At 41.4% G+C, this 25159-nt stretch overlaps 2 protein-coding genes across 3 annotated transcripts in view; both read right to left on the bottom strand.

Annotated features, from left to right (window-relative positions):
* DEK (DEK proto-oncogene) overlaps window positions 1–20676 on the bottom strand; it is a 29788-nt gene extending 9112 nt beyond the window's left edge. Inside the window, exons 1-7 of one of the 2 annotated variants that reach the window (XM_065913095.1) lie at window positions 20547–20676; window positions 20011–20164; window positions 16544–16645; window positions 16213–16322; window positions 14126–14220; window positions 13035–13155; window positions 8015–8203 (exon numbers count right to left, since the gene is read on the bottom strand). In XM_065913095.1, the coding sequence (XP_065769167.1) occupies window positions 8015–8203; window positions 13035–13155; window positions 14126–14220; window positions 16213–16322; window positions 16544–16645; window positions 20011–20155 (762 nt within the window). In that variant the 5' untranslated portion in view covers window positions 20156–20164; window positions 20547–20676. Of the gene's footprint in view, window positions 1–8014; window positions 8204–13034; window positions 13156–14125; window positions 14221–16212; window positions 16323–16543; window positions 16646–20010; window positions 20165–20276; window positions 20292–20546 lie in introns of those variants that run through there. The other variant, XM_065913096.1, reaches the window with a different exon arrangement.
* TPMT (thiopurine S-methyltransferase) overlaps window positions 1–25159 on the bottom strand; it is a 278788-nt gene that overhangs the window by 73890 nt on the left and 179739 nt on the right. The window lies entirely within an intron of this gene.

Genomic DNA, 25159 nt, shown 5'->3' with positions numbered 1-25159 from the left:
TCAAACCAGGTCTCCTGCATTGCAGGAGGACTCTTTACTGCTGAGCCACTGGGGAACCCCATCCTCCTTGTCATGCACCAATAAAGGCTTACTTAAAGACTGGTAGCTCTCCCCACCTAAACAGTCAGTTCCTGCAAGAAAAAGGCTCTGTCTCTTTTTCTCCACTTAGCAAAATGCTCAGGTAGAATAAGCAACCATTTTGAAGGAACGAGAATGCTGAATCTGTCCCCAGAGGTTGTATTACTCACACAATAAGGCCAAACTACGTGGGTTCTCTATAGCCTGGCTTCAGTGTATGCTGCTCTAGCTTCACCTCTAGCCGCTTTACTTCTGGACAAACTACCTAACCACAAACAAGTGTGTATTATCTTTCTACTCCCCAACTTTGTTCACATGTCCAACTTTCCTTTCTATCCCCAAAGTCAGTTACAACTGGTTTTCTTCCAACCTCTTCCCAAAGCTTTCCCTCATCAACAGAGATGCTCTTTCTTTTAAAATCCTGTACCAAGTATTACTCAACAGCACAGAGCACACTCTCTATTTATTGAACTGAGCAATCGAAAAGTGATTACATTAAAAACTAAGACCTGGCCTCCTACTTTAAGTCTTTAAAAAATATTCTGACACGTGCGGGAGTCAGGGGCTCGCGCGAAAGCCGCCGTCGCGCAAGGTGAAGGCTGCCTCAGCCAGCGGCCGAGGTGGGATCCCGAGGCCTCTCCACTCGGCCGAGGGCGCACCACCGGCCTGTCTCGCCCGAGGCGCCAGGGAGGTGGAGCATGAGCGCACGTGTTAGGACCCGGAAGATGGTGAACTATGCCTGGGCAGGGCGAAGTCAGAGGAAACTCGGGTGGAGGTCCATAGCGGTCCTGACGTGCAAATCGGTCGTCCGACCTGGGTATAGGGGCGAAAGACTAATTGAACCATCTAGTAGCTGGTTCCCTCCGAAGTTTCCCTCAGGATAGCTGGCGCTCTCGCAATGAACCCATGCAGTTTTATCTGGTAAAGGGAATGATTAGAGGTCTTGGGGCCGAAACGATCTCAACCTATTCTCGCTGGCGTGGAGCAGGGCGTGCAATGTGAGTGCCTAGTGGGCCACTTTTGGTAAGCAGGACTGGCGCTGCGGGATGAACCAAACGCCGGGTTAAGGCGCCCGATGCCGACGCTCATCAGACCCCAGAAAAGGTGTTGGTTGATATAGACAGCAGGACGGTGGCCACGGAAGTCGGAAACCGCTAAGGAGTGTGTAACAACTCACCTGCCTAATCAACTAGCCCTGAAAATGGATGGCGCTGGAGCGTCGGGCCCACACCCGGCCATCGCCGGCAGTCGGAGAGGCGCGAGAGGGACGGGAGCCGGGAGGAAGGGGTCGGCGGGGAGGACACCCTCCTCCCCCGCCCCGCCCCCCACCCCCGCGGACGCTACGCCCCGACGAGTAGGAGGGCCGCTGCGGGGAGCCTGGAAGCCTAGGGCGCGGGCCGGGTGGAGCCGCCGCAGGTGCAGATCTTGGTGGTGGTAGCAAATATTCAAACGAGAACTTGGAAGGCCGAAGTGGAGAAGGGTTCCATGTGAACAGCAGTTGAACATGGGTAATTTTTTATATCTTATTCTTTTTTAAAAAAAAATAAAGAAAAAAAAACCAAAGAAGGAAGAACATAAAAAAAATTCTGAATATTTTAGTAATTATAATAAACACATTATGAGGCATTATACAGGAAAAATGTTGGAAGTACTCATGACAGTTAATACCTTTTGCATTTAATCAAACAGGAAGTAAGACTTTTGAGTCTTTCAGCAAAAATGTACGGGAAAAAATTAGGTGAAAAATGAAAAAAGGAAAAAAAAAAGAATAAACAGCTAGTTTCCAAATTGGGATTTATTTCTAGATTCTGGCTTGCCATTTCTGAAGATGCTGTGAGCGATTCAATCAGAACTATCAGTATTGTAGGTGTTTTTGATGCGCTTAAGGGAAACAGATAAAACCAACTGCTGCCAGTTAATTTCAGACAGTACAATGTACTGTAACCTGAACTTTTTACAATGTACAGTAATAATAGAAACTTTTAAAAATTTGAAGGAGATTTTCCATGTGTCTGATAACCATGAAGGTACAGAAGCAGGGGAATGACACAGGCACTTTTTGAAGGGAGGCAAAAAAAAAACCAAAAACCACCCTTGGGAGAAGGCTTACCTATCTTTTATAGGCAGCAGGGCTATTGAAGGAGAGTCTCCAAAAAAGACGCCTGTCACTGGGCCAGAATCCTGTCCTCACAGCAGAAAGGTTGTACTGGGTGAACAGATGAACAAAATAAGTATTAGCTTCTAATACACTATTCTTTTAACAACTTGGCTGAGAAAACTTGAGAACGCCAAGAGTAAAGAATGTGCAAGCCTTGCTCTATCCCATGAGACCAGGAAAGCAAGTTTAAATAGATTTTATTACGGTAATTATTCAATTTTGCCTTCCAACAAAAGGTTCCAATAGTTTATATAATTCTGTAATTCCTTTGATCATATGGAGGGGGGAGATTCTAATTTTTTAGGACATAATTAAGGACTAACAAAGTTTTCATGTTCACCCTCCCACCACTACCAAATAATTCCTCAAATGGTCCAAATGTTTACCAAAACTGTAACTGCAAAATTCTCTGACTGGGTAAACACTGTATGATGGCTCACTCAACATCCCACTTTTTACGTCTTCCTCTGACAGATGCAGGAGCTCACACCTGGGTCTCTCCAGCTTCCCCTACAGCCAGCAGTGGCCAGGTAATAATACTCTGGCCCATGCAATGCACATGGAGATCTCTGGTAAAATGTATCCTTGCCAGGGGAGAAAACACCAAAAGAAATCTCTCTGCCCTTCTCTACCTGGCACAGGGACACAATGCCTAAAGGTGAAACAATCTTTCTGAGATTATGAGGTTAAATGGCACATGTCAAGATGAGGGCTCAGTAGAGATAGTCAATAAATTCTTAATACTTTTCTTGAGTTGCTGTCCTGGCCCAGAATTGCCTATTTGTGGGTTCCCTGTCCTGAAAGAAAAAGTAACTCCTGTTTCGGACATTATTAGTAGGGGTTTTAAGTACAGAGCTGAAGTTATTCCTGATGTATTTGGGAATATTCAGATAAATTCAATACTCACGAAGTAAATATTCACAGTTTTACACTTTCCTAGATATAATGTTTATAAAAACACTAGGAAACAAAAACTTAGGAAGCACTAAGCTAGCTTTTAAGGGTCTAAGACATCATTAGAGTTGTCTTCTCTAACGTGGAAAGCACAGCCTCTCCTTTCCTTGTACTCCCGTGAGTTCTCTGTGCCTAAGGTGACACGCAGTCAAAGGCATGCCTGAGCATGGTTTAATCTCAGCAACCTTTTCCTAAAAATCTATTCCAATACGGGAATCAACTGATTTTCATAATAAGTAATTAAACTTCTGCTCTCTTTGTAAAGAAACCTCACGTACCAGTTTCTGCCTGGTTCCAAAACGCTCTCCTTCTACCGCCCTGAGTAATAAGCAAATGTCCAAGAGCCAAGATGATAGAGATGTTTACAACAGCTCTTTTATAAAGAAATTATTACCCAGTCACTATCAGAAAGACCACCTTCTTGTCTGAATTAATTCTAAAGAAAGAGAGAATGAAAAATGGCTGTGAACCCCTCACTGTGTATCAGAGAAACAGAGGTACAGGTACAGAGAACCTCAAAGGATTTCAGCAATCGCTGGCTAACACGCTAAATGTGACATACTTCATATAAAAGACTAAACAAAAAAACCCTGCCAATTCTTTAAGTATAGTTTTCAGTAAGTTTAATCCTGTATTTTAAAAATAATAAATTTACTTATAAATTAAGCATCCTGCTCTTTCACACAGCTAAACATGAAAAGGACCGAGTGAGTGATACTCAGCCTCACTTAACTGGCTACTGAACACCATAACTGGAACTGGATGTCTGCTTAAGACTTCTGACTTCAGCAACACGATGTAAATTATATGCTCCAAAGCTCTCAATTCACAGAGGAAAGAAAAAACAAGCTCATTTATTTACTCCAAGAATCTAAAATAGAACAAGAAGCTAATCTTAACAGGGAAAAATGTTTTATCTATGAAGGAAAAATTCATTTCAGGAAATAAAAATAAGAAATATTAATGAAGTAATTTTCCGTGAAAAAAAAAATCTGCAAAAAAATTTCTATCTACATGCAATCCTCAACTTTTCCCATCAATCAGCAACTCTTCTGTATGGCCTCTTAGAAATAAGAGGTCTTTTCACAGTACTGAACAAAAATATCTCCATTTATGAAGTCCCTAATAAGGCTGCCACTTAACTGAGTCTTCAAAAAATAGAAGAAAAAGGGAAAACAAAGTTACTATAGAAATACTATCCCTCCTGCCAGCACTTACCTTTCAAAGGCAACTGGAGCCTTTCACAGTAACAGAATCAGCAATAAAGTTTGTGAGAATGGCCCTAAATTTTAAAGTCTTTGCAGAGAAATGAAAAATTACTGTTTGTGAGAGGGTGATTTAACAGGAAAAACAAAGACTTCTCAGTCTAGATTTTACTAGTATATTTTATGAAGTTTACCATTACCAGCCCAAGCAGAAAAACCATACAGCATGATGATACAGCTTTTATGCCGTGGGACTGTATATTATTAGATTGGTTGAAAAGTAACCGTGGTTTCAGACTATGAATTTTAAATCATTATAACTAGGCTCAAACACATCTTTATTAACCAAAATACGAACCATTAAAATCAACACATTTTTGCTAACAAGAAATAAGTTTCTTTATTCTTGCAGCGTAAAAAAATCCGTGCTGTGGGATTCGACAAGTTCCTGGAAAGCACTTTCTGTCTCCTGCTGGTTGTGGAAGTGTCTTCCCTGCAAAAAGTTGTCGAGATGCTTGAAGAAGTTGTAGTCAGTCGGCAAGAGGTCAGGTGAATATGGTGGATGCGGCAAAACTTTGTAGCCCAATACTTTCAACTTTTGAAGTGTTAGTTAAGTGTGACATGCAGTCGCGTGTTGTCATGGAAAAGAATTAGGCCCTTTCTGTTGACCACTGCTGGCTGTAGGCGTTGCAGTTTTTGGTGCATCTCACTGATTTGCTGAGCATACTTCTCAGATATGATTTCGCCAGGATTCAGAAAGCTGTAGTGGCTCAAACGGGACCACCCAACAGTGACCATGACCTTTTTTTGGTGCAAGTATGGCTCTGGGAAGTGCTCTGGAGCTTCTTTTCGGTCCAGCCACTAAGCTGGTCATCACCAGTTGTGTAAAATCAACTGTTTGTTGCACATCACAATCCAATCGAGAAACGGCTCATTGTTGTTGTATAGAATAAGAAAGGACAACACTTCAAAAGAAAAACTTTATTTTTGGTCAGATCACAAGGCACCTACTTTTCAACCTTTTCCACCTTTCCAATTCACTTCAAATGCCTAATGACCACAGCATGGTCGACGAGTTCTGCAGCAACTTCTCGTGTAGTTTTAAGAGCATCAGTTTTGATGATGGCTCTCAACTGGTCATTGTCTACTTCTGATGATTGGCCACTACATTCCTCATCTTCAAGGCTCTGCCCTCCTTTGCAAAACTTCTTGAACCACCACTGCACTGTACTTTCATAGGCAGTTCCTGGCCCAAACGTGTTGCTGATTTTGAGTTGTCTCTGCTGCTTTACAACCCATTTTTAACTTGAATAAAAAAACTGCTCAAATTTGCTTTATGTCTAAGAATCATTTCTAAAGTCTAAAATAAATATAAACAGCAAATAAGTCATTAGCAAAAAAAAAAGTGAGAAACGCATATTAAAATGAATAGTAGAACCGCATTTAAGAATGTATTCCAAAAAAAAAGTACTCCAATATCAAATGGCAAAGTTCAGCAACGTAAAACCGCAATTACTTTTGCACCAACCTAATTCTGAATGTCTGAAAAGCATTTTTGTGTTTTTTTCCTTCATGGATTTTCATCATTTGACCTGGATTTCTAACAAGACCCTCATTTAAGGCACTGTAGAAAGAAAACCTCTGATTTGTAGTGGGACAGTTCCACGTGTGATCCTTATACAACAACCAACACAGTCATGAATCAGCAGTTATTTGCATTCACCGACAACAACTAACTCTACTCAGAACAAAGGGACAATAATCTGGAAAGCAATGAAAAAATGAGTGTAAAATATCCTCACTTTTAAACTTACACCTTAGTAATGACAGAAGACTGGATTTAGAAATCTTACATATGATAAAGTGTCATCTTAATAATAACAGTAATAGCAGCAGCTAATATTTACTTAATACTGTGCTATATATGCACTGCTCTAAGTGCTCAATACAACCTTTGGAAGACACTCCTACTACGATTATCCCCGTTATACAGATGGGAAACTGAAATACAGAGTTCGTAAGTAACTTGCCCAAAGTCAAACAGTGACGATCAGAACACGGCTGGGATCTGAACTGAGTTTCCAAAGGCCATGCTCCTAACCATAGTACCTCTATGAAAAAATTAAATGTTTATACTCTAAGACAACTTTTCATGCTTTAAATCTGCCTTTGAAAAGATTTTGCAAAGTTTAATGAATACACATAGTAGACAACCAAAAATGTGTTGAATGAGGAAATCTACTGCAGAATTACTACTATTACATATTCACATATAAACAAACATGTTTTCCTCCCACTTCCTTAAAATCTATTTCATAAAAACCTCAGTGCTCAGATTACTCATCTTCCTTCACACCAAAAATATATTAAGATACTATTTATGAAACACCTGCTGGATCTGTAGTATTCTTTTTAAAATTAGGAAGTGTTTCATACTAAGCTTTACGGACGTCTTTATAGAATCTGACATTAAAACACGCACAGATTTTTAAATACCTAAAGACAAATAAACACAAAGCGCAAACCTTTAAAAACATAGTTTACCACATCTTTATTCTAATAGAGTAGCTGTCAACTGAAGGTGATTTTGTCCCCAGGGGACACTTGGCAATGTCTAAAGACACTTTTGGTTTCAACTAAAGGTTGGGGACAGGGGTGTGCTTACTAGCCTCTAGTAGGTAAACTCTACAATGCACAAGACAGCCCTCCCTCCCTCCACACTGAAAAATCATCTCCACCCAGAAGGTCAAGCCATGTTAACCAAGTCCCTAAGTAAAACAAGGGAGATTACCCAAGCAAGTTCTGATCATGAAAGGGAGCACCAAAACATGAAAACAAGAGTCAGCAAACCACTACTAATAACAGGAAATCACTCCTTGTACCCAGTCATACTCATCTACTTGTCCCGTGGACTGCTGCAGCCCGCCAGGCTCCTCTGTCCGTGGGATTTCCCAGGCCAAGAATACTGCAGTGGGTTGCTATATCCTTCTCCAAGGGATCTTCCTGATCCAGGGATTGAACCCATATCTCCTGCACTGGCAGGAGGATTCTTTACCACCGAGCCACCATGGACGTCCCAACATTTAAAAAATACTCCCAAGTAAAAGAAAATGGCAGGCATTCCTAAGTGATACAAAATTTGCCCATCAACAAAATAAACTTCAAATGCTGCCAGTCTCATTAAATAATCCCCAAATGAGATAAAATGGTGGTCCTTAAATCCCTTTTTTGCATAAAACAGTAAAAAAGCACAAGTCAATCAAAAACTACTGATATAAAAAAAAATACTGATATATATGAAAAAATTCTCGTAAGATCGCCTTTATGTTCCTGTCACACACACCCCCGCCCCTCCTTCATTTATGTACTCTAGTCTACAAGGTCCAGCGCAAATCAAGTCCACACCAACCTCACTCTTTTCCAACTCTTACACTCTGGCACAGTAATAAAACTAAAAGCTCCTTAAGAAAAAGAAAGGGCTTACACTTCATCATTTCTGTGTCTTTGGAATTAAAAACCACCAACATGGTATATATGTGTTTCCTGACCAACCTATTATACAGACAAATATTTAACTCTCCCCATGAAAAGAAATGAGGAAAAAGTGCCAACGTTTTACCTCCTCTTCACTCTCTTTATCTTCATCCTCTGAGGACTCTTCTTTGTTTTTCTTTTCCTCTTCATCACTGCTAGATTCATCTGACAGGATTTCAGGACATTTGGTTCGCTTAGCTTTCCTGGCCATCCCAGAACTGTTCCGTTCCTTTTTGTTGCCTTTGCTAGAACTTTTCTTAGATTTTGGCAATGGCTGTGTAAAATAAAGAATACCAATGAGGTCTTATAAAGAATATCAATGAGATATTACAGTTCCAAGTCAATCACCTGTTTCTGATAACTACTTCTCAACTCAACAGCTTCTTAAATCATGCTTCTTTCCTGACACAAGCTTAGCAGCTTTACAGAGAGTAATACACCTCTAACTCCACGTGTCATGTTAACCTTTTTGCCTGCATTACCAATAGCTATTCATTTTGTTTAGAACTCTAAACATCCAGGCAAGAGACTCTTCACATACTGATATAGGACTAGAAGTCTGAGGGCACACTGTGTGACGTTTAAGACGTCTGTTTACACTTCATCAGGACAATACTTTCAGTTAGACTCATAATTTATTTCCTATCAACATTAAAACTGTCACTGTCTTCCTGCTTTAGGAGACCCTCCAATCAACAGACTGAGAGACATCATCCATAAAGGAAATAAAACCTCACTTTACACGTCCTGAATTTATGAACCATATAGTTTATATTCATATTACCTAGGGGTTCTACTTTCAGTAATGCCAGGATTATATTCTCACTTATGATTTTAAACACGCTGTAAGTGTTGAGTATGTTAATTATGAAACTAATTAGGAACTACAAAGTAAGTGCCACTGCCATTACTTTGATATTCAATTAAACCTTGCATATTTAAAAAGCAGAGATCACATGAGGAAAATGATTTGATTATATTAACCAACAAATTTAATTTTTAAATGCTTTCTTAGGGGAATATTTGGTAACTTCAGAAATTGAAAACCATAAAGTAACTTTGCATAAAGATTTTGAAAAGATATACACTAAGGAATTAAAATTATGGGTATCTTTTGTCTTTGTTTTTGCCTGTGTTATCTTCTACAATAAGCAGAAACATTAAGGAAAATTCCATAACATAACCTTAAGATATGCAATTGTGTCCACATTCTCAGTAACTGTTAGTATCTCTCACGAATACAGCAGAACCACGGCTTCCTTCCCTTTCAGGAACTCCCAGGCTTCGGAGTCACTGTCACCCACACCAAAATTAAGAAGTGCCTGTTTTGTGTCATGTGGCACTTTGAGGCTATCTATAACCCACGGGACAGCCTCCAGCTTGCCCAACCTACCCTTCTAAAGGCAGACTGGGAAATAGTCAATCTAGGTGCCTCCAGAAACTAAGTTAGTGGACAAAGATATTTCTCAAAGAGGTTCTCCATAAATCTCCTAGAATAAACATGTACAGATAATCTTATTATGTGAACTGCTGCCATTACCATCTATTACCAGGAACCAATCCATCTTGATGAATTCTTTGATGTTTGTTTGGAGAAAAGCTAACTCTCACTGTCTAAACTCACTACTCATTAAATGAAATCCAAGACATGAATATATTTGAAAAAACTGATCTCCCTATGTCAGCTCAGGAACCAGATGCAGGTGTTGAGAAAATAATCTGTATGTGAAATCAATTAAGATGAGGACTGGAATGGGGCGAGGACGCTGGATAAATCTACACAAGAAAATGAAAGGATGTTTCATCATTCAAGAACCCAATCAAGGAAATGCAACTTCTAAAAATAAATGAAGAGATCTTTATTTTAACAAAGTAATAATATAACAAAAAAAGTGCCTTAGAACTTTCCTATATTGGTTCTAAAAACAGTTGAATATATTTATCAGAAACCAGTGTCAAGAGCATCATCCCCTTTGAGGAACAAAATCTGATTAACAAGCAAAGTAGAAGTACAACAGGAGTAAAACAATGTTAAATCAACACTTTTAGGCACCTTTAGGACTATTCTAGAGCAGAAAAGATGAATACTAATGACTTTATAGTGTTTTCCTTAAATGATGGAAGCATATGGTAGCATAGAAAATAGCCTGAGATTGATACCATTAGATTAAGGAGTCATCATCACAAAATCAGATATGAAAAATGGATGTAAGAATAAGACGTCATTAAAAAAAAGATAAAACAATGATTCTCAAAGTATGGTTCATGGACCCTGGAGTTTCCTGAGACCTTCCCAGAAGCCCTAAAGGTCAGAACTATTTTCATAGTAATATCAAGAGAGTATTTACTTGCTCTTTTCACTGCCCTGACATTTGTAGTGATTGCTCAAGAAACGGATGGCAGGCAAACCTACTGATACCTTATCAAGACTGAGGCAGAAACTTGTGTTTGTAGTCATTTTGCTCCTCACAACCTCGTAACCAACCACACACTAGTCCCTGATGTTAACTTAACCTCTGAGTGCGTCTTTACAACATCTGCACAACATAACGGGAGGTGCACACACAGTACTCGGGCTGCATAAGGAGCTCACTGATTTTCCTGACAAGAAGCATTTGTGCAACTGAGCAGTGAAACTGCCTGGGAAATCCCATGGACAGAGGAGCCTGGGGGGCTGCTACAGTCCATGGGGTTGCAAAGTTAGCTACTTTTTTCTTTGGAACATCATTTTTAAAAGGATAAGTGAAAAATGATGCCTATTCAGACTTAGTATTTGATAGACATATTCTCAAAAATGAATGTGAGTTTGTCACCTAAAGAAAACAAAACAAAACAAAACACACCAAACTAACAGCACTTGTTTCCAATGATAAATTTCAAAGTTTCAAGTGAAAATTAAATTTTGTAAAGTTCACCTCCACTTTCATGGGCCTGACAGCCTCCCAGTACCTAAAGATTTTTTTTGTCCCTGATAATAGTTATGTTAGTGAATCTGGCTTTTGATTGTGGAAAGTGCCAACATTTGGAAGATACGAGTAATTCAGGGAATCAGTACTTTCCAAATGGAGGGTACGTATTACAAAATCACACACAGGTAGAAGGTTCAAGTTTATTAACATGGTTTTAGATACCGCATTACAACTAACCTTTAAGACTCCCCCACTCCTCCCCAAACTGTGGAGATTTAGTGCTGTATCAAAGGAGACTATCCAAAATTATCTGAAAGGCTTTTAAAAATATCCCCCCTTTTACTAACTACATAGCTGTGTGACGTTGGATTTTTTTTTTCTTATACTTCAAGCAAAACAATACATTATTGCAAGAGAAGGAAATGCAGAAGCAAATGAGAATAGACCTGCCTTAAATCAAGGCACAAACAGATCTGCAAAAACAGAATGTCACTCTCACTAAAATTTTGGAAAGTATAGCTATTTTTCAGACAAAATATTACTTCTGTTAACATGCAGTGGGTCTGCTATCTCAGAAGTTTTCAGTTGTAATTTAGAATACAGTATACATCAAAAGGGGCTTCCCTGGTGGTCCAGTCGGTAAGAAGAATCTGGCTGCAATGCAGGAGACCTGAATTCGATCCCTGGGGTAGGAAGATCTCCTGGAGAAGGAAATGGCAACCCATTCCAGTATTCTTGCCTGGGAAATCCCATGGACAGAGGAGCCTCGTGGGCTATCATCCATGGGGTCACAAAGAGTGAGACACGATTTAGGGACTAAGTCACCACTACCAAATATCAAAGTAACTCACATAAACAAAAGCTCTAGAGGTCCTCATTAACTTTAAGAGAGTGATAGGGTCTTGAAGCTAAACACATCTGAAAACCACTAAGGAAAAGTTGAATTAAACACATCCTTCATAATTCAGGCAACTTAGTAACTGCTTCTGGGGAAAGAGTGTTCAAACTCATCTTTTAGATAAACCAAGAAGAATTCCCTCCCCATTACCATACCTCTTCAATTTGTAGCTACGTGACAAAAATATCCTTAGGGATCACTGTCTAGCTAATAGTCAACAGGGCCAAGAGCAGGCAAAAATAAGTCCCAGAGCTATTTCCCACTTTTCTAATCTTAACACCCTTCTCTCCTCACTAATGGACTCTAAGCTCCTAGGCCCTCTAGATCTCTTCTCAATTCTTTCCGGTTAAGATGAGAAAATAAAGAAAATAAATGATGAAAGACTTAAGCTGAAAAGGCAAATTCAGATAATTAACACTTCACTTCAGTGATGTCCTTTGCTACTGTTAAACAATTAGGGCAAATCTAATCCAGATTTGAAGCTGAAACTTCAATACTTTGGCCACCTAATGTGAAGAGCTGACTCATTTGAAAAGACCCTGATTCTGGGAAAGATTGAAGGCGGGAGTCGAAGGGGGCGACAGAGGATGAGATGGTTGGGTGGCATCACCGACTCAATGGACATGAGTTTGGGTAAACTCCGGGAGCTGGTGATGGACAGGGAGGCCTGGCGTGCTGAGGCTCAAGGGGTTGCAAAGAGTCGGACACGACTGAGTGACTGAACTGAACTGAATCCAGATTTCAGAAGAATGGCAAAAACTGTTAAGGCCATTTCACTCCCCTGTCCTGGGCTCTCTCGGTGTTTCTGGAAATCCAACCCAAGAAACTTCAAAAAGCCAGCTTTTTTCCACCCCTTTTTCATAACCCTACTCCAGTATCTAGTAAATCTCCAGCTCTAACACACCACCTTGTCTTTCTGGATCTGATTATAAGCTGTGCACCCTCCCTCACCAGCCCAATACTTCCTCCTCAGCCCTATTTCTGTTCAAGTGTCTTCTAGATACAGAATTCTGGTTTCTTTGCATTTCTGTCCCATCTGACATTTACATAACAATTATCTATCTTTCTTACTCTTACATCCTTTATGCTTGATAAGGGAGAACACATCTGTGTGCCTTCTGTTTTCTCTATCAAAATTGTTGCGGGTATGTCAACCAAAGGCAAATTATTTGAAAGTAGAAGATATTACTGAATATTGATAGCAAAGCTGCTATTAAAATGTTCATTTAAAAAAGAGAGAGAAAGGAGAGGCTAAATAGAATTGATTTGTTACTGAAATAGTAAAAATTGATCCTCACTTTGCCAGAAGGTTTTGGATGCATTAAAAAATTCAAGATCCTTTTCACCAGTTCACTATTTACACCCGATCTCTCCAAGTCAAGAACCTCGCAGATGCTCTTTAACATGGCATTTCTAAATCTGAAACAGAAAATGGAAAAAACCAATGTGATTACGTAGGAAAATTTATAAACATTCTCCACAATATAAAGATAAGAGCTAACCCAACTGACTCAGCCACAAACATTAAGAAAGCAGCCAGAGTTTCTCTGAATCTTAGAAATACTCCCAATACTCTTGACTGGTGCATGCACAAAATATAGCCAGGTACTATTAATAAACAGAAAACATAATTTACCATTTAGGTTTTAATGACGGTATAAGAAAAAACTTACTTCATTCACTAGAAAATAATGTAAAATTTTTCATTACTTAAAATTCACAAACTTATTAATTCTTCTGGCTGGTGATTAAATACTACATTTCCCCCTGAGTATTCCTACTGACAATGTCTCAAACAAGGTAAGAGGTAATCATATTTAATACTCAAGAGTTTTAAACTACAGGGGACTTAATAAAAAACTTATAAGAATGTATCATCTCATTAAAAAAATTATTTAAAAAGAATATATCATCGTGTCTGCATTAGGGTGTGGAAATTATTTCTATTAACTTGATTATCTTATCATGGTGTCTGCATTAGGGTGTGGAAATTATTTCTATTAACTTGATTATCTTCAAAATAGTTTAAATGGCACTTATATGTGAGGGAATGGAGTGGCTGACACAGAATAGGAGTGGAAGAGCTTTTACTACATTTACATTCCCTTTGGACTTTCTGAATTTGGGGCTGTGTGAATAATTTACCTCTGTGTATCATTCTTCTAAGGAACAGAAATGTCTTTGAGCTTTCAATAATCTTTATAGTCACTATTTTTCAGAAAGCAAGTTAATAGTTTATGATAAAAAAAAAGTTTATGATGACATGGTCTTGGAATTTAAAGCAAAGAATCAGCAGTCTACTGAAAATGTAAGGGCAGTTATACTTAAATGTTTAAAAAAAAAAAGCTGAAGCACATTCTAAATGTGATTATTTATAAAGATAACTTACTTTTTCAACATTTCTTCCTTCTTTTTATATTGGATACTTCCTTTTTCAAATGGAAAGCCACTGAACTGACCCACATTCTTCTTTAATGAGGACACCTGAAAACGTTTCTCCTATTATTAATGCTACTTATTACCCAGTAATGTATACAAGAAAAATTTCAAAGCCAACATTTTTCTTTTCACATCTGTCTCCATGTTACAAACTGGTTTAATCCACATTTTAAAATTCACAATGGAAAACTGCATTTGTTACTAAACTGTTAACATTATAAAACGTTTACAAACTTAATTCTTTGAAAATAACAATTTGAATTTAAATGTATTTCATTTGGAAAATTTCCTGAGTAAATATAAAACCACAATTAAATGTTATCTGATAGCACCCAGGGAAGTAGAAAGTTACTACTTAAAAAACATTCTTATTCCCTGGCAGTTCAGTGGTTCCAGCTCTCAGTTCTCACTGTCAAAGCCCAGGTTCATTCTCTGGTTGGGGAATAAATATTCTACAAGCCAGGCAGTGCAGCCAAAATAAATAAATAGCTTAAAAAAAAAACTCCTTCCTTAAGTAATACAAGTTACCAGTAATATTAATTTTTCTAACAAGAAAGTCAGGGATTTATTCTTTAAGAGCAGAGTACCTCCAAAAGTCAATATCATTTAGCAGTAATGGGACTTGTGTAGATCAGACTATTGTCAGGGTTGAATGAGGTAACACACAGGAAAACAAAGCTTACCACGCTTCAGACAGCCTAACAATGTCAAGCTTTACTTTGCCCGTGCACAGCCCGAAGCGAAGTGTCCTCAGTTGTACGCAACACTGAAGTTGTGTGACCAGTATTATGATCAGTAAATGAAACACTGATTTATTTTAACAAACTGTCAGCAAAAAATGATCCCCTGGTTTATCAGATATTTCCTCAAAATGAGAGGCAATATTCTGTATCGTTTATTCTGAATGGCTAGAAACATTCAAAAAATAAATTTTTTCTAACACAGTTAAAGATCACTAAATCAAACCTTTGATTTCACAATCTGAAATTTTAGTTTGGCTTAAAAACTAAGGGCTTCCTGATAGCTCAGCTGGTAAAGAATCCACCTGCAATGCAGGAGACCCCAGTTCGATTCCTGGGTTGGGAAGATCTGCTGGAGAAGGGATAGGTTACCCACTCCAGTATTCCTGGGCTTCCCTTGTGGCTCAGCTGGTAAAGAATCTGCCCGCAAGATGGATGAAACTGGAGCCCATTATACAGAGTGAAGTAAGCCAGAAAGATAAAGAACATTACAGCATACTAACACATATATATGGAATTTAGAAAGATGGTAACGATAACCCTATATGCAAAAAAGAAAAAGAGACACAGAAGTACAGAACAGACTTTTGAACTCTGTGGGAGAAGGGGAGGGTGGGATGTTTCGAAAGAACAGCATGTATATTATCTGTGGTGAAACAGATCACCAGCCCAGGTGGGATGCATGAGACAAATGCTCGGGCCTGGTGGGCTGGGAGGACCCAGAGGAGTCGGGTGGAGAGGGAGGTGGGAGGGGGGATCGGGATGGGGAATAGGTGTAACTATATGGCTGATTCATGTCAATGTACGACAAAACCCACTGAAATGTTGTGAAGTAATTAGCCTCCAACTAATAAAAAAATTAATTAATTAATTAATTTTAAAAAAAAAAAGAAAAGAAAGAATCTGCCCGCAATGCAGGAGACCTGGGTTCGATCCCTGGGTTGGGAAGATCCCCTGGAGAATACCCACTCCAGTATTCTGGCCTGGAGAATTCTGTGGACTGTATAGTGCATGGGGTTGAAAAGAGTCAGATATGACTGAGCGACTTTCACTTTCATTTAAAAACAACCTCAGTATAAAGAGCTCTGGATGTTACAATACTAATGGCTATATCTAGCTACATGTCCTGGGATACGTCATTAAACTGTCAGTTGGCTCACTTGTACGGAATGGAGATTGATCTAGTTGATTTAGTTCTGGAACTAAAGTCCTTTCCAGAACTAAAATTATGTTCCTATTGTAAAGTATTTTAACACATAAGTACATTACTAGGTAAAAAGTATAAAAAAGGTCTTACTGTTCCTGGTCTGTTGTAAAGCAGTTTATGGAGATTTCTAAGTTCATCTGTTTTCTTCTTACTCAAAAAGAAATGTATCCTTTCAATTTCACAAAGTTTCTGCCCTTTTCCTAGAATAAAAAAAATACCATGTTAAACACCCATTATGTGTTAGAACATATGAGAGTTATTTTTAGAGTTTAATTTACATATAACTTTTGCTCTCATAGGACAAATTAAATTACACCTGTAATATATTAGTACTGAGTAAACACTAAAAACTAAACACTGCTAAGCATCATTTTGTATACTGAGGCATTTTCACTGCAGAATGAAAGGAATATAAACTTACCTTGTGCGATTGTAAACGGCTCTCTTTGTAAGGAAGAGACTTGCATCGTCAACCTCTCTACTTTCTTCTTCTCCCTCTTGCCTTCCACAATGAGGCTCTTTTCTAGAAGTTAATTTAACACTTCTTAAGTAAGGAAAAGTTTAAAGGACATATTATATCAACATATAGGGGAAAAAAAACTGTAGAAACCTAGTATCTTACTCTCCTAAGTATGATTTTGAGAAGCAAATGACACAACAGGGGTGAAAATACTTGGTAAGTTAGTATCATCACTAAAAATTTTTTTTTAGTTCTACCACTTTATTGCTACCAACCCATCTCCCTCCACCCTCGTGCACACATGATCAGTCATGTAATCCCATGGACTGCAGCCCGCCAGGCTCCTCTGTCCATGGACTTCTCCAGGCAAGAATACTGGAGTGGGTTGCCATTTCCTTCTCTATCACTGAAAATTTTTAATACGTAACATTTTATCTACCTGGCCAACCTCACAGAGGAACTGGTGTTTAAAAAAAACAAAAATCAGAAAGCAAATAAACTTTTATCCAGCTACAATTTTTGCGACAGAATTTGTGAAAAATCACCAAGATGTTCATTAACCTACAATTTGATTAAGACATATTCTATTTATTGGGATTCCGTTTACTGTACATCAAAAAACAGCAAGTTAAAACTGAGATATAAGAATTTCAAGAGATAACCAAGGAAAGCAGTAATTTAGTAAGCGGACAGAAGAAAGAAAAACAAGAACAATAAGGCAGAGCACCCAGGTTACTACAGCTCGGGTAAAATTCTCAAGTTAACATTTAAGGCAATCAGCTGGGATGCCATTACTTTGTAGTTCGATAAATGACACTCATAATAACGGTCATAAAACCCTGGGGGGGAAAAGTTTTGCAATATTTAGGCTGGACTGCATTTTTTTAAGCTAGGTAGTATATATACTTTAACACTTAAAACATTAAGCTGGATTTTCTAAAACCCATTTACTTTCTGAGATAAACTCAGACAAATAAGAGGACACTACATGTTGCTGGAAGGCCTTCCATTCATTCACCTGAATACCTGTTTTGTGCAAAGCTGCACCAGATACTAAGGGGGCATCTACAGATGATTAAGAAATTGAGGGACGCCCCTGGTGGTCCATTGGCCAGGACTCTGAGCTCTCAGCGCTGGGGCCCTGGGTTTGAGACCTGGTTGGGGAACCAGATCCCACATGTCACAACCAAGACCACGTGCAGCCAAATAAATAAATTAAAGAAAAAAAAGAAATTGAGCATTTCCTCAAAGAGACCGTGTCTAGTAGAGTCTAGGAGATTCAAATACACTACAAAGAAGATAATACAGTTCAAGAAAGATAAAATTGAAGTTCTGTGAGTTGATGAAAGAGTAATTCTTTTAGGATTATGGTAAAACGATCAAAACATCAGAGCTGGCTTTGAAGGACAGGGAGGATCTGCAGACATAAGGCTCTGCCCAGAAAGGATATAAAAAGAAAGGGCCTCCCGCAGGTGTGTCCTGTGTATTAGCTGAACGAAGAAGGGACAGACAGCGCTCTAAAGCAACTCTGAAGATCGCCCGGTTTCCCTTCCCTGAAGGATGTATGCCATTCACTGGCCGTTGATTACCATCTATAAGCTAATGACTTCCCTGGTCTACCTCCAGTCCAGAGCAGTCTCCTGTGCTTCACTGTCAACTGGACAGCTCCACTTCACGTCCTACCGGCGCCAAACTCAATGCACCCAAGCCAGAAGTCATAAACGTCTCCAAACTCACTCACCTTCGTGAATTCTACGTTTCAGAAAATGGAAGTATAATCTACCCAGCTCCCAACGACAGAAACCTAGAAGTCATCTTTTATGACTTCTGACTTCCTGCCACCTTTCCCCTCACTCCCCAAACTGTTGCCAAGTCAAGTCAATTCCACCCCTTATTTGGCACAAATTTCAGTGCCATGTTTCTATGATGCCTCACTAGTAGAGTTATATTTTCAGGGCTAAGTAGAATAAAAACATCCTCGATTCAAATTGTCACACAAACACCTCAGAGGAAAACAACAGTAACAAATTTAAGAAAACTACAGAACTTCCTGGGCAATTTTTTTTTTTTTTTTAAATTTTCACGTCTTTAAAAAAAAAAAAATCACAATTTGAACTATCGATCTCCCAAGCATGACTGTACTGGTCATTTATAGCGCCCTTATTTAACACATGACTTCTATAATTTTTTCCTGATGTGAAGAAATTCATCATCTCAGTGGTATCCAAAAGCAAAAACTGGAGGAAAAAGTGCTGAGAAAGTCTTGGACTGGCAGTGAAATACTGCAGCCAATTTTCAGTTATTACATTATGAATAATTTAAAATTAATCCGTATTTTTCTCCCAAGCGTTTCTGTACTTAAATGCGGGCATGCGTCCCCTCTTAGAGCACCTACCACTTTACACAAACAAAAGCACACCAAGTAATGTCAACCCAGATTGTATTCATAAAATGTGGATTATGGACTGGTTTAGGTTTAGGGAAAAAAAACAACAGTGAAACCTGGGTTTGGGACGAAAATCTCAAACCTCTTCCCAAGTTTGGCTGAGTCGTAATCAAGTATTAAATAAATCCAGATTGGGCTAATAACATGGGTTAATAGCATTCAGAGAATGCTAAGATTTCCAATACGGAGTTTTAAGTGGCTGGAAACATGTCATGAAGCTGGCATACCTCAAGACGCACTGCCCCGTGAATCCTGGATAAATTGACCACAGGACCACTCCTCAATTCTGTAAGGTTCTCCCCGTTTCAAGCGTCCAGTCACATAGATCACTACTGTTCTCCCTCCACACCAAAACTGAGACAACTCTGAGTTCTTTAACTTTCTTTTCACAGTTCACTGCTTTCGTACTCTACATTAAGTAACAACCGCTTTCACCGGTGTTTCCCCGTGAAAGTAACTCCCCAAAGCCTCTGAAACGAACGTCTGCTGAAGTTCAGCAAACATACTCGAACGATTAAAATATTTCCAGGTCTAGCATTAACAACTTCTTCAATTCTTACTGTCAGAGCCTTACAATTTCGAAACGCAAACGCTGGGTGCTGAAGAGCAAAAATAAAAGATTACCGTAGTACACCCCCAAGGCCAGCAATTAAAAAAACAAAACAAAACAAAAAAACAGATCTGAAACTTACAAACTTCCTGCCAAACGGTGAAATGCTATGAACGTCTGTTGCTGGTGAGAAGTAAACTGCACTCCGAAAAAAACAACGGAACGAGGATTTTGTTTTTGTTTTTCAAATTGGAATTCACAAAGTTATTTTCTCCGCTGCTGCTCGGAGCACATACACACACAAACCCCAGATAATTCCACATTCTTACTGAAAAAAAATCACTCCGACTGAGCGTCTCTAAGTGCACAAAGAGCCAGAAAAAGCGTTTTCGGCACAATCCATCACTAGGAAAGACGCCGTCCGCTCCCCACCTTTCTCTTCTTCCTCCTCCTCCTCGTCGTCGTCCTCGTCCTCCTCTTCACTTTCCTCTCTCGGGCCGGGCATGTCGGGCTCTTTCTCGGACGCGGGCTGGGCGGGGGCTGCCTCTCCCTCCGCAGCTGTGCCCGAGGAGGACATGCTGTGGACCTGCGGGCGCGGAGCACACCAAACCCCTCGGCTCGGTCTCCCCTCGCCCCCCGGCCGCCCCAAGCGGCTGGCCCACCCTGCGCCGCCCCAGGGAGCCGCGAGGAGCCCCGACCTCAAAGTTTGCCTCCCCGCGTAGCCGGGACGGCGGCGCTCACTCCCCCGGGGGGGCGGCTTTTCTCTCCGGCCCCGCGGGCCGTCGCGCGTCTCGAGGCGGGAAAGCGCGGCCGCCGCGCCGCCCCTCCCACCGCCCGGCCCCGCGCCGCCCGCCGCCCCGCATCCCCTCCCCTCCCCCGCGCCCCAGGCCGCCGTCCAAATGGCCGCGGAGGTGCGGGCGGGGCCCCGTGCGCCCTCCCGGCCTCCCCTCGGCCGACGCGGCCCTCACCGCGGGTCCCGGCGGCCGCGGGCCTGGCGCGCGAGGGCACGAAGAGGCTCCCGGAGGCGGCGACGGGCGCCGAGGAGGACGCGCACGGGCCGCTCGCTGGCGTGACGCTCGCGCCGCGCTCTCGGCTGCCCAGAATCAACAAGAATTTCAAAATGGCGGTTCGGGAAGGAAAGCGGGAATGCGGCGGCCAATCAGGGCCGCGAGCTGGGAGTTGGCGCGCGCGGGGCTGCGGGGGGCGGGGCGGGCGGTCGCCTCAGAGGAAAGCCCGCCGGGCCGGGGTGGAGCCTCGAGAGGTCGCCCCGGCCGCGGGCGCGGGGGCCTCGCGCGCTCCCGGGCCGCCCCGGTGACGTCCCGCGCCGATCCGGCGCTCCGCCGGGAAAGCCGACAGGCCGCGTCGCGAGCGGCGGGCGGGAGCGGGCGCGGGGCCGGCGTGGCGGCGCTGAGCGGAAGAACGCTAGGGGGCCTGCCTGTGTATTGTCTCCGCGGCTCGTTCCCGGAAAGGAGGCGGAGCGGCCGCGGGTCCGGGAGGCGGCGGGAGGGAGGGAGGGTGAAGAAGTTTACATCCAGTTAAGTCCCTGCTGCAGTTATTTCCCAGAGGTTGAGGGGAATTACTAAGTGAGTGATCTCCTTTGGGTCCCAGAGATCACGCTGCTGCTGAGGACCCCATCGCTTGCAAAGTGCATCGCGAGGAAAAAGATCCTACTGCATAGAAAGTTCGCGTCACCGGAGACAAAAAGATTTCCAGACCCTTAAATGTTAGGGGGAAGTCGTGTGTGTTCGTTACAATAGAAGAAAAGACGGTATCGCCCAGTCCAGACTCTTCTGGACGCGTGTGCCATCTCCTCAGAATCCTTTAAAACTTAAAAAAACAAAAACAAAAAACAACACATTGCTCCCATAGCCTTGAGTTTCCCGGCCTGTAGGTCGAAACCCTCGCAATAAACTCACATTTGGCTTTGTTAAAACGGAACACTGCTCCTCCCCTACACCCCGCTCAAATGCTCCACCTTTGTGTCTGTGATGCCCGTGGTTTCACGCCCCCCGCCGAAAACCGCTGTCGGCCCAAAGAATCCTTTTGTTGGACGTACTTATATTAGAAACAGGGTCGGTTAAATTTGCCCGAATGGATTCCGCTTTGTATGGCAAATATTAGACATAGTCTTTGAATCTTCTCTTTTCCTTTTGTGGCCCTACGGAAAACATAAGCGAGTTCTGTCTGAAAACATAAGCAAATTCTGTCATTTCTTCCCTCAAATTTTAAACCATCTCCCGCTCTACTGGGGCCACTCAATCCTGTCCACTCTCTTCTTTTGTTTGGATTTTGACATAGTCCCTCACTGATCAGGTGGCTTCCACGTTGCTACCTCCACCTCCTACTATCACACAGCAGCCAAGGTAATCTATTTGGGAGTTTTTTGTTTTCATTTGCTTAAAACTCTCCAATAGCTCTATGCTGAAATGCTTCTCCTACTCCAATACCATTACTATTCTCTTTCCATTCTTTTTCAGTAATTCACTTATTCATTCAAAAATATTTGTTGCAAACCTCCTCTCTGCCAGTCACTAAGACCTGCCATCTTCAAGCTTACATTCTAGTTGAGACAGTGAACAAGTGAATACACTATACTGTGAATAGCTATAAAAGTAAAGTAGATTAAAAGAGATGCGAAGTACCAGTAGGATGGATGGGGGTTTATTTTATGTATTTGATACTTAAGGAAGATCTTGTTAATAAGATGGCATTTGAAAAGAGATAATAACTACTAATAAATGAGAGCAGTGGAGATAGTGGATATATTCTAAGAATCTTCTGGGGTTTTGAATGTGATTTATGGATGATTTGGGGGTTTTCAGTCAATGTGTTAGTCGCTCAGTCGTGTCCAACTTCTTGCAACCCCATGGGCTGGAGCCCACCAGGCTCTTCTGTCTGTGGAATTCTCCCGGCAAGAATACTGGAGAGGGTTGCCATTCCCTTCTCCAGGGGCTCTTCCTGACCCAGGGATTGAACCTGGGTCTCCTGCACTGGGGGCAGATTCTTTAGATCTGAGCCACCAGGGAGGCCCCAATAAACAGCCATTTACTGAGATGAGGAAGACCTCAGGGGTTGGGGAGGAGGGGTATTTATTGTGGGGAGGGACAAGGAGTGGTGGGGAAGGAAATCAGTTATTTTGTTTAGGCCCGTTAGGTTTGTGTGTGTATGCTCAGCCACTCTGTCGTGTCCAACTTGCAGTCCGCACCACAGGTAGATTCTCTACCACTTGCGCCATCAGGGAAGCCCAGTGAGATTCCTGTTAACTCCAAATGGAGATTCAGACTAGGTAATTGGATGTGAGAGTTGCATGCAGGAGAAGCTCTAGTTCACGATATAGATGTGGGAATTGTCACTATATAAGAGGGCTTCTCTGGTGGCTCAGATGGTAAAGAATCTGCCTGCAAAAAAAAAAAAAAAAAAAAGAAAGAATATGCCTGCGATGCAGGAGATCCAGGTTCAATCCCTGGGTCGGGAAGACCCCCTGGAGAAGGGAATGGCAATCCAGTAGATGGTATTTAAAGCCCTGAGCCTGAAGGACCTCATTCAGTTTAGTTGAATTGTTCAGTCATGTCCCACTCTTTGCGACCCCATGGATTGCAGCATGCCAGGCCTCCCTGTCCATCGCCAGCTCCTGGAGTTTACTCAAACTCTTGTCCATGGAGTTGGTGATGTCATTCAACCGTCTCATCCTCTGTCGTCCCCTTCTCCTCCTGCCTTCAATCTTTCCCAGCATCAGGGTCTTTTTGAATGAGTCAGTTCTTCACATCAGGTGGCCAAAGTATTGGAGTTCCAGCTTCAACATCAGTCCTTCCAATGAATATTCAGGAATGATTTCCTTTAGGATGGACTGGTTGGATCTCCTTGCAGTCCAAGGGACTCTCAAGAGCCTTCTCCAACACCACAGTTCAAAAGCATTAATTCTTCAGTGCTCAGCTTTCTTTATAGTCCAACTCTCACATCCATCCATGACTACTGGAAAAACCATAGCTTTGACTAGACGGACCTTTGTAAGCAAAGTAATGTCTCTGCTTTTTAGTATGTTGTCTAGGTTGAAGGGCCTCACTAGCAGAGTGAATATCAACAGAGGTGAGGAGAGGGTCAAGACTGTACACTGGAGCTCACCAGCAGTTAGAGGTTCACGAAAGGAAGCTGAAGCAGCAAAGGAGATGAACTGGTGGGTTTGGCAGATATGTGGGAGCTTTAGAAGTTCTTACTCCTTTGAATTTCTCAGTGAAATCAGGAGTAGAATCTTTGACAGTGAGTGTGGAAGAGGACAGTTGGCGGTTTCAGAGAGAGGAATGGGAGCTATTCATATGGGAGAAGGGGGGATAAATGTGGTAGGGTTGCCAGGCAGTGGCGAGGAGGAGCCATTGACGTTAGTGGCCAAGAAGTCAGAGTGAGACCAGCCAGGATTGTATTTTTTCTGCATCCATATTCAGCTACTAGGAGTAGGTGTAGAAGTAGTGAAGATTTGGATTTAATCAGGTTTGCCTTTTGTCAGACAAGTATAAAGACAGGAGAGAAAGTTGAGTTGAAGATGTGGGTGGGACAATGAACATAATGATGGAGCAGAGAATCAGAGCTGAGTAGGGAGGGAGGGAACATGAGAGGGGTGAGACATACTGAAAATGGGCAGGATGAAGAAGGAAGGTCTTTCTTTCCTTTGTTGCATTTATCACTGCCTGAAAATTTTAGTTGCTTACTGTCTGTCTTCCTCACTAAAATGTAAGCTCCTTGTGGCTGCAGGGACTTTGTCTTGTTCATCACAGTATTCTTGACACCTGCAGTAGGCCCTGACACCTAGTAAGTGATCAATAGGGATTTGCAAAAAAAAAGAAAAGAAAAGAAATAGGGATTTGCCAAATGCAGGGACACGAAAACAACCTTTTATTGTGAAGATTCAGAGCATTTTTTTTGCTTATTGTGATGAGATGATATATCAGAATAAGACAGGTTCTTTTGGTAAAAGTTTACTTAACAGCAGTTAAACAATTTATAGTTTAACAATGGAAAGTTTGTTTCTCGCTCTGTAAAGCTCTTGGTCAGTTCAGGCGGTTCCCTGGGGCTTTCTTTCCTGTGACTTAATGATTGCTCTAAGCTCCTTTAGGTCTTGAGGTCTCATCATCTCAATAGGAGTCCTTAGTGTTCACAACGTTAGGGGAACAGAATAGGACAAGAACTTGTCCTTTGGCCAGTGGCCAGATGGGTCATACCACCCCACCTAACTGCAAAGAATCTAGGCAACCTGGGGCACATATGAAGTAACTGGTAACATGGCTGTATCATAATTACAACCAAATAAGGTACCATTGAGATCAATGGCGGAATGTGCTTGAAGATATTTGTCAGTTTTACTTTAGAAACATTAAAAATCCTGATTCTTAAGTTTTTTGTTTCATTTGTGCCTTGAGGAGTTTTTACATCTACTGCACACAGATACCTTATCTTTCTTCTGCACACATCTAGCTCTTACACACATGTATCTCTATTTCTCAGACTACAGGTTTCATGGGCAGAGCCCACGTCCATGCTACTTATTATTCTCTTCCAGTATTTGGCACAATGTCTGACACAAATAATT

This window comes from Muntiacus reevesi, chromosome 20 (assembly GCF_963930625.1).
Source record: "Muntiacus reevesi chromosome 20, mMunRee1.1, whole genome shotgun sequence".
Taxonomy (NCBI): Eukaryota; Metazoa; Chordata; class Mammalia; order Artiodactyla; family Cervidae; genus Muntiacus; species Muntiacus reevesi.
This window is presented reverse-complemented; position numbering and strand designations above follow the sequence as displayed.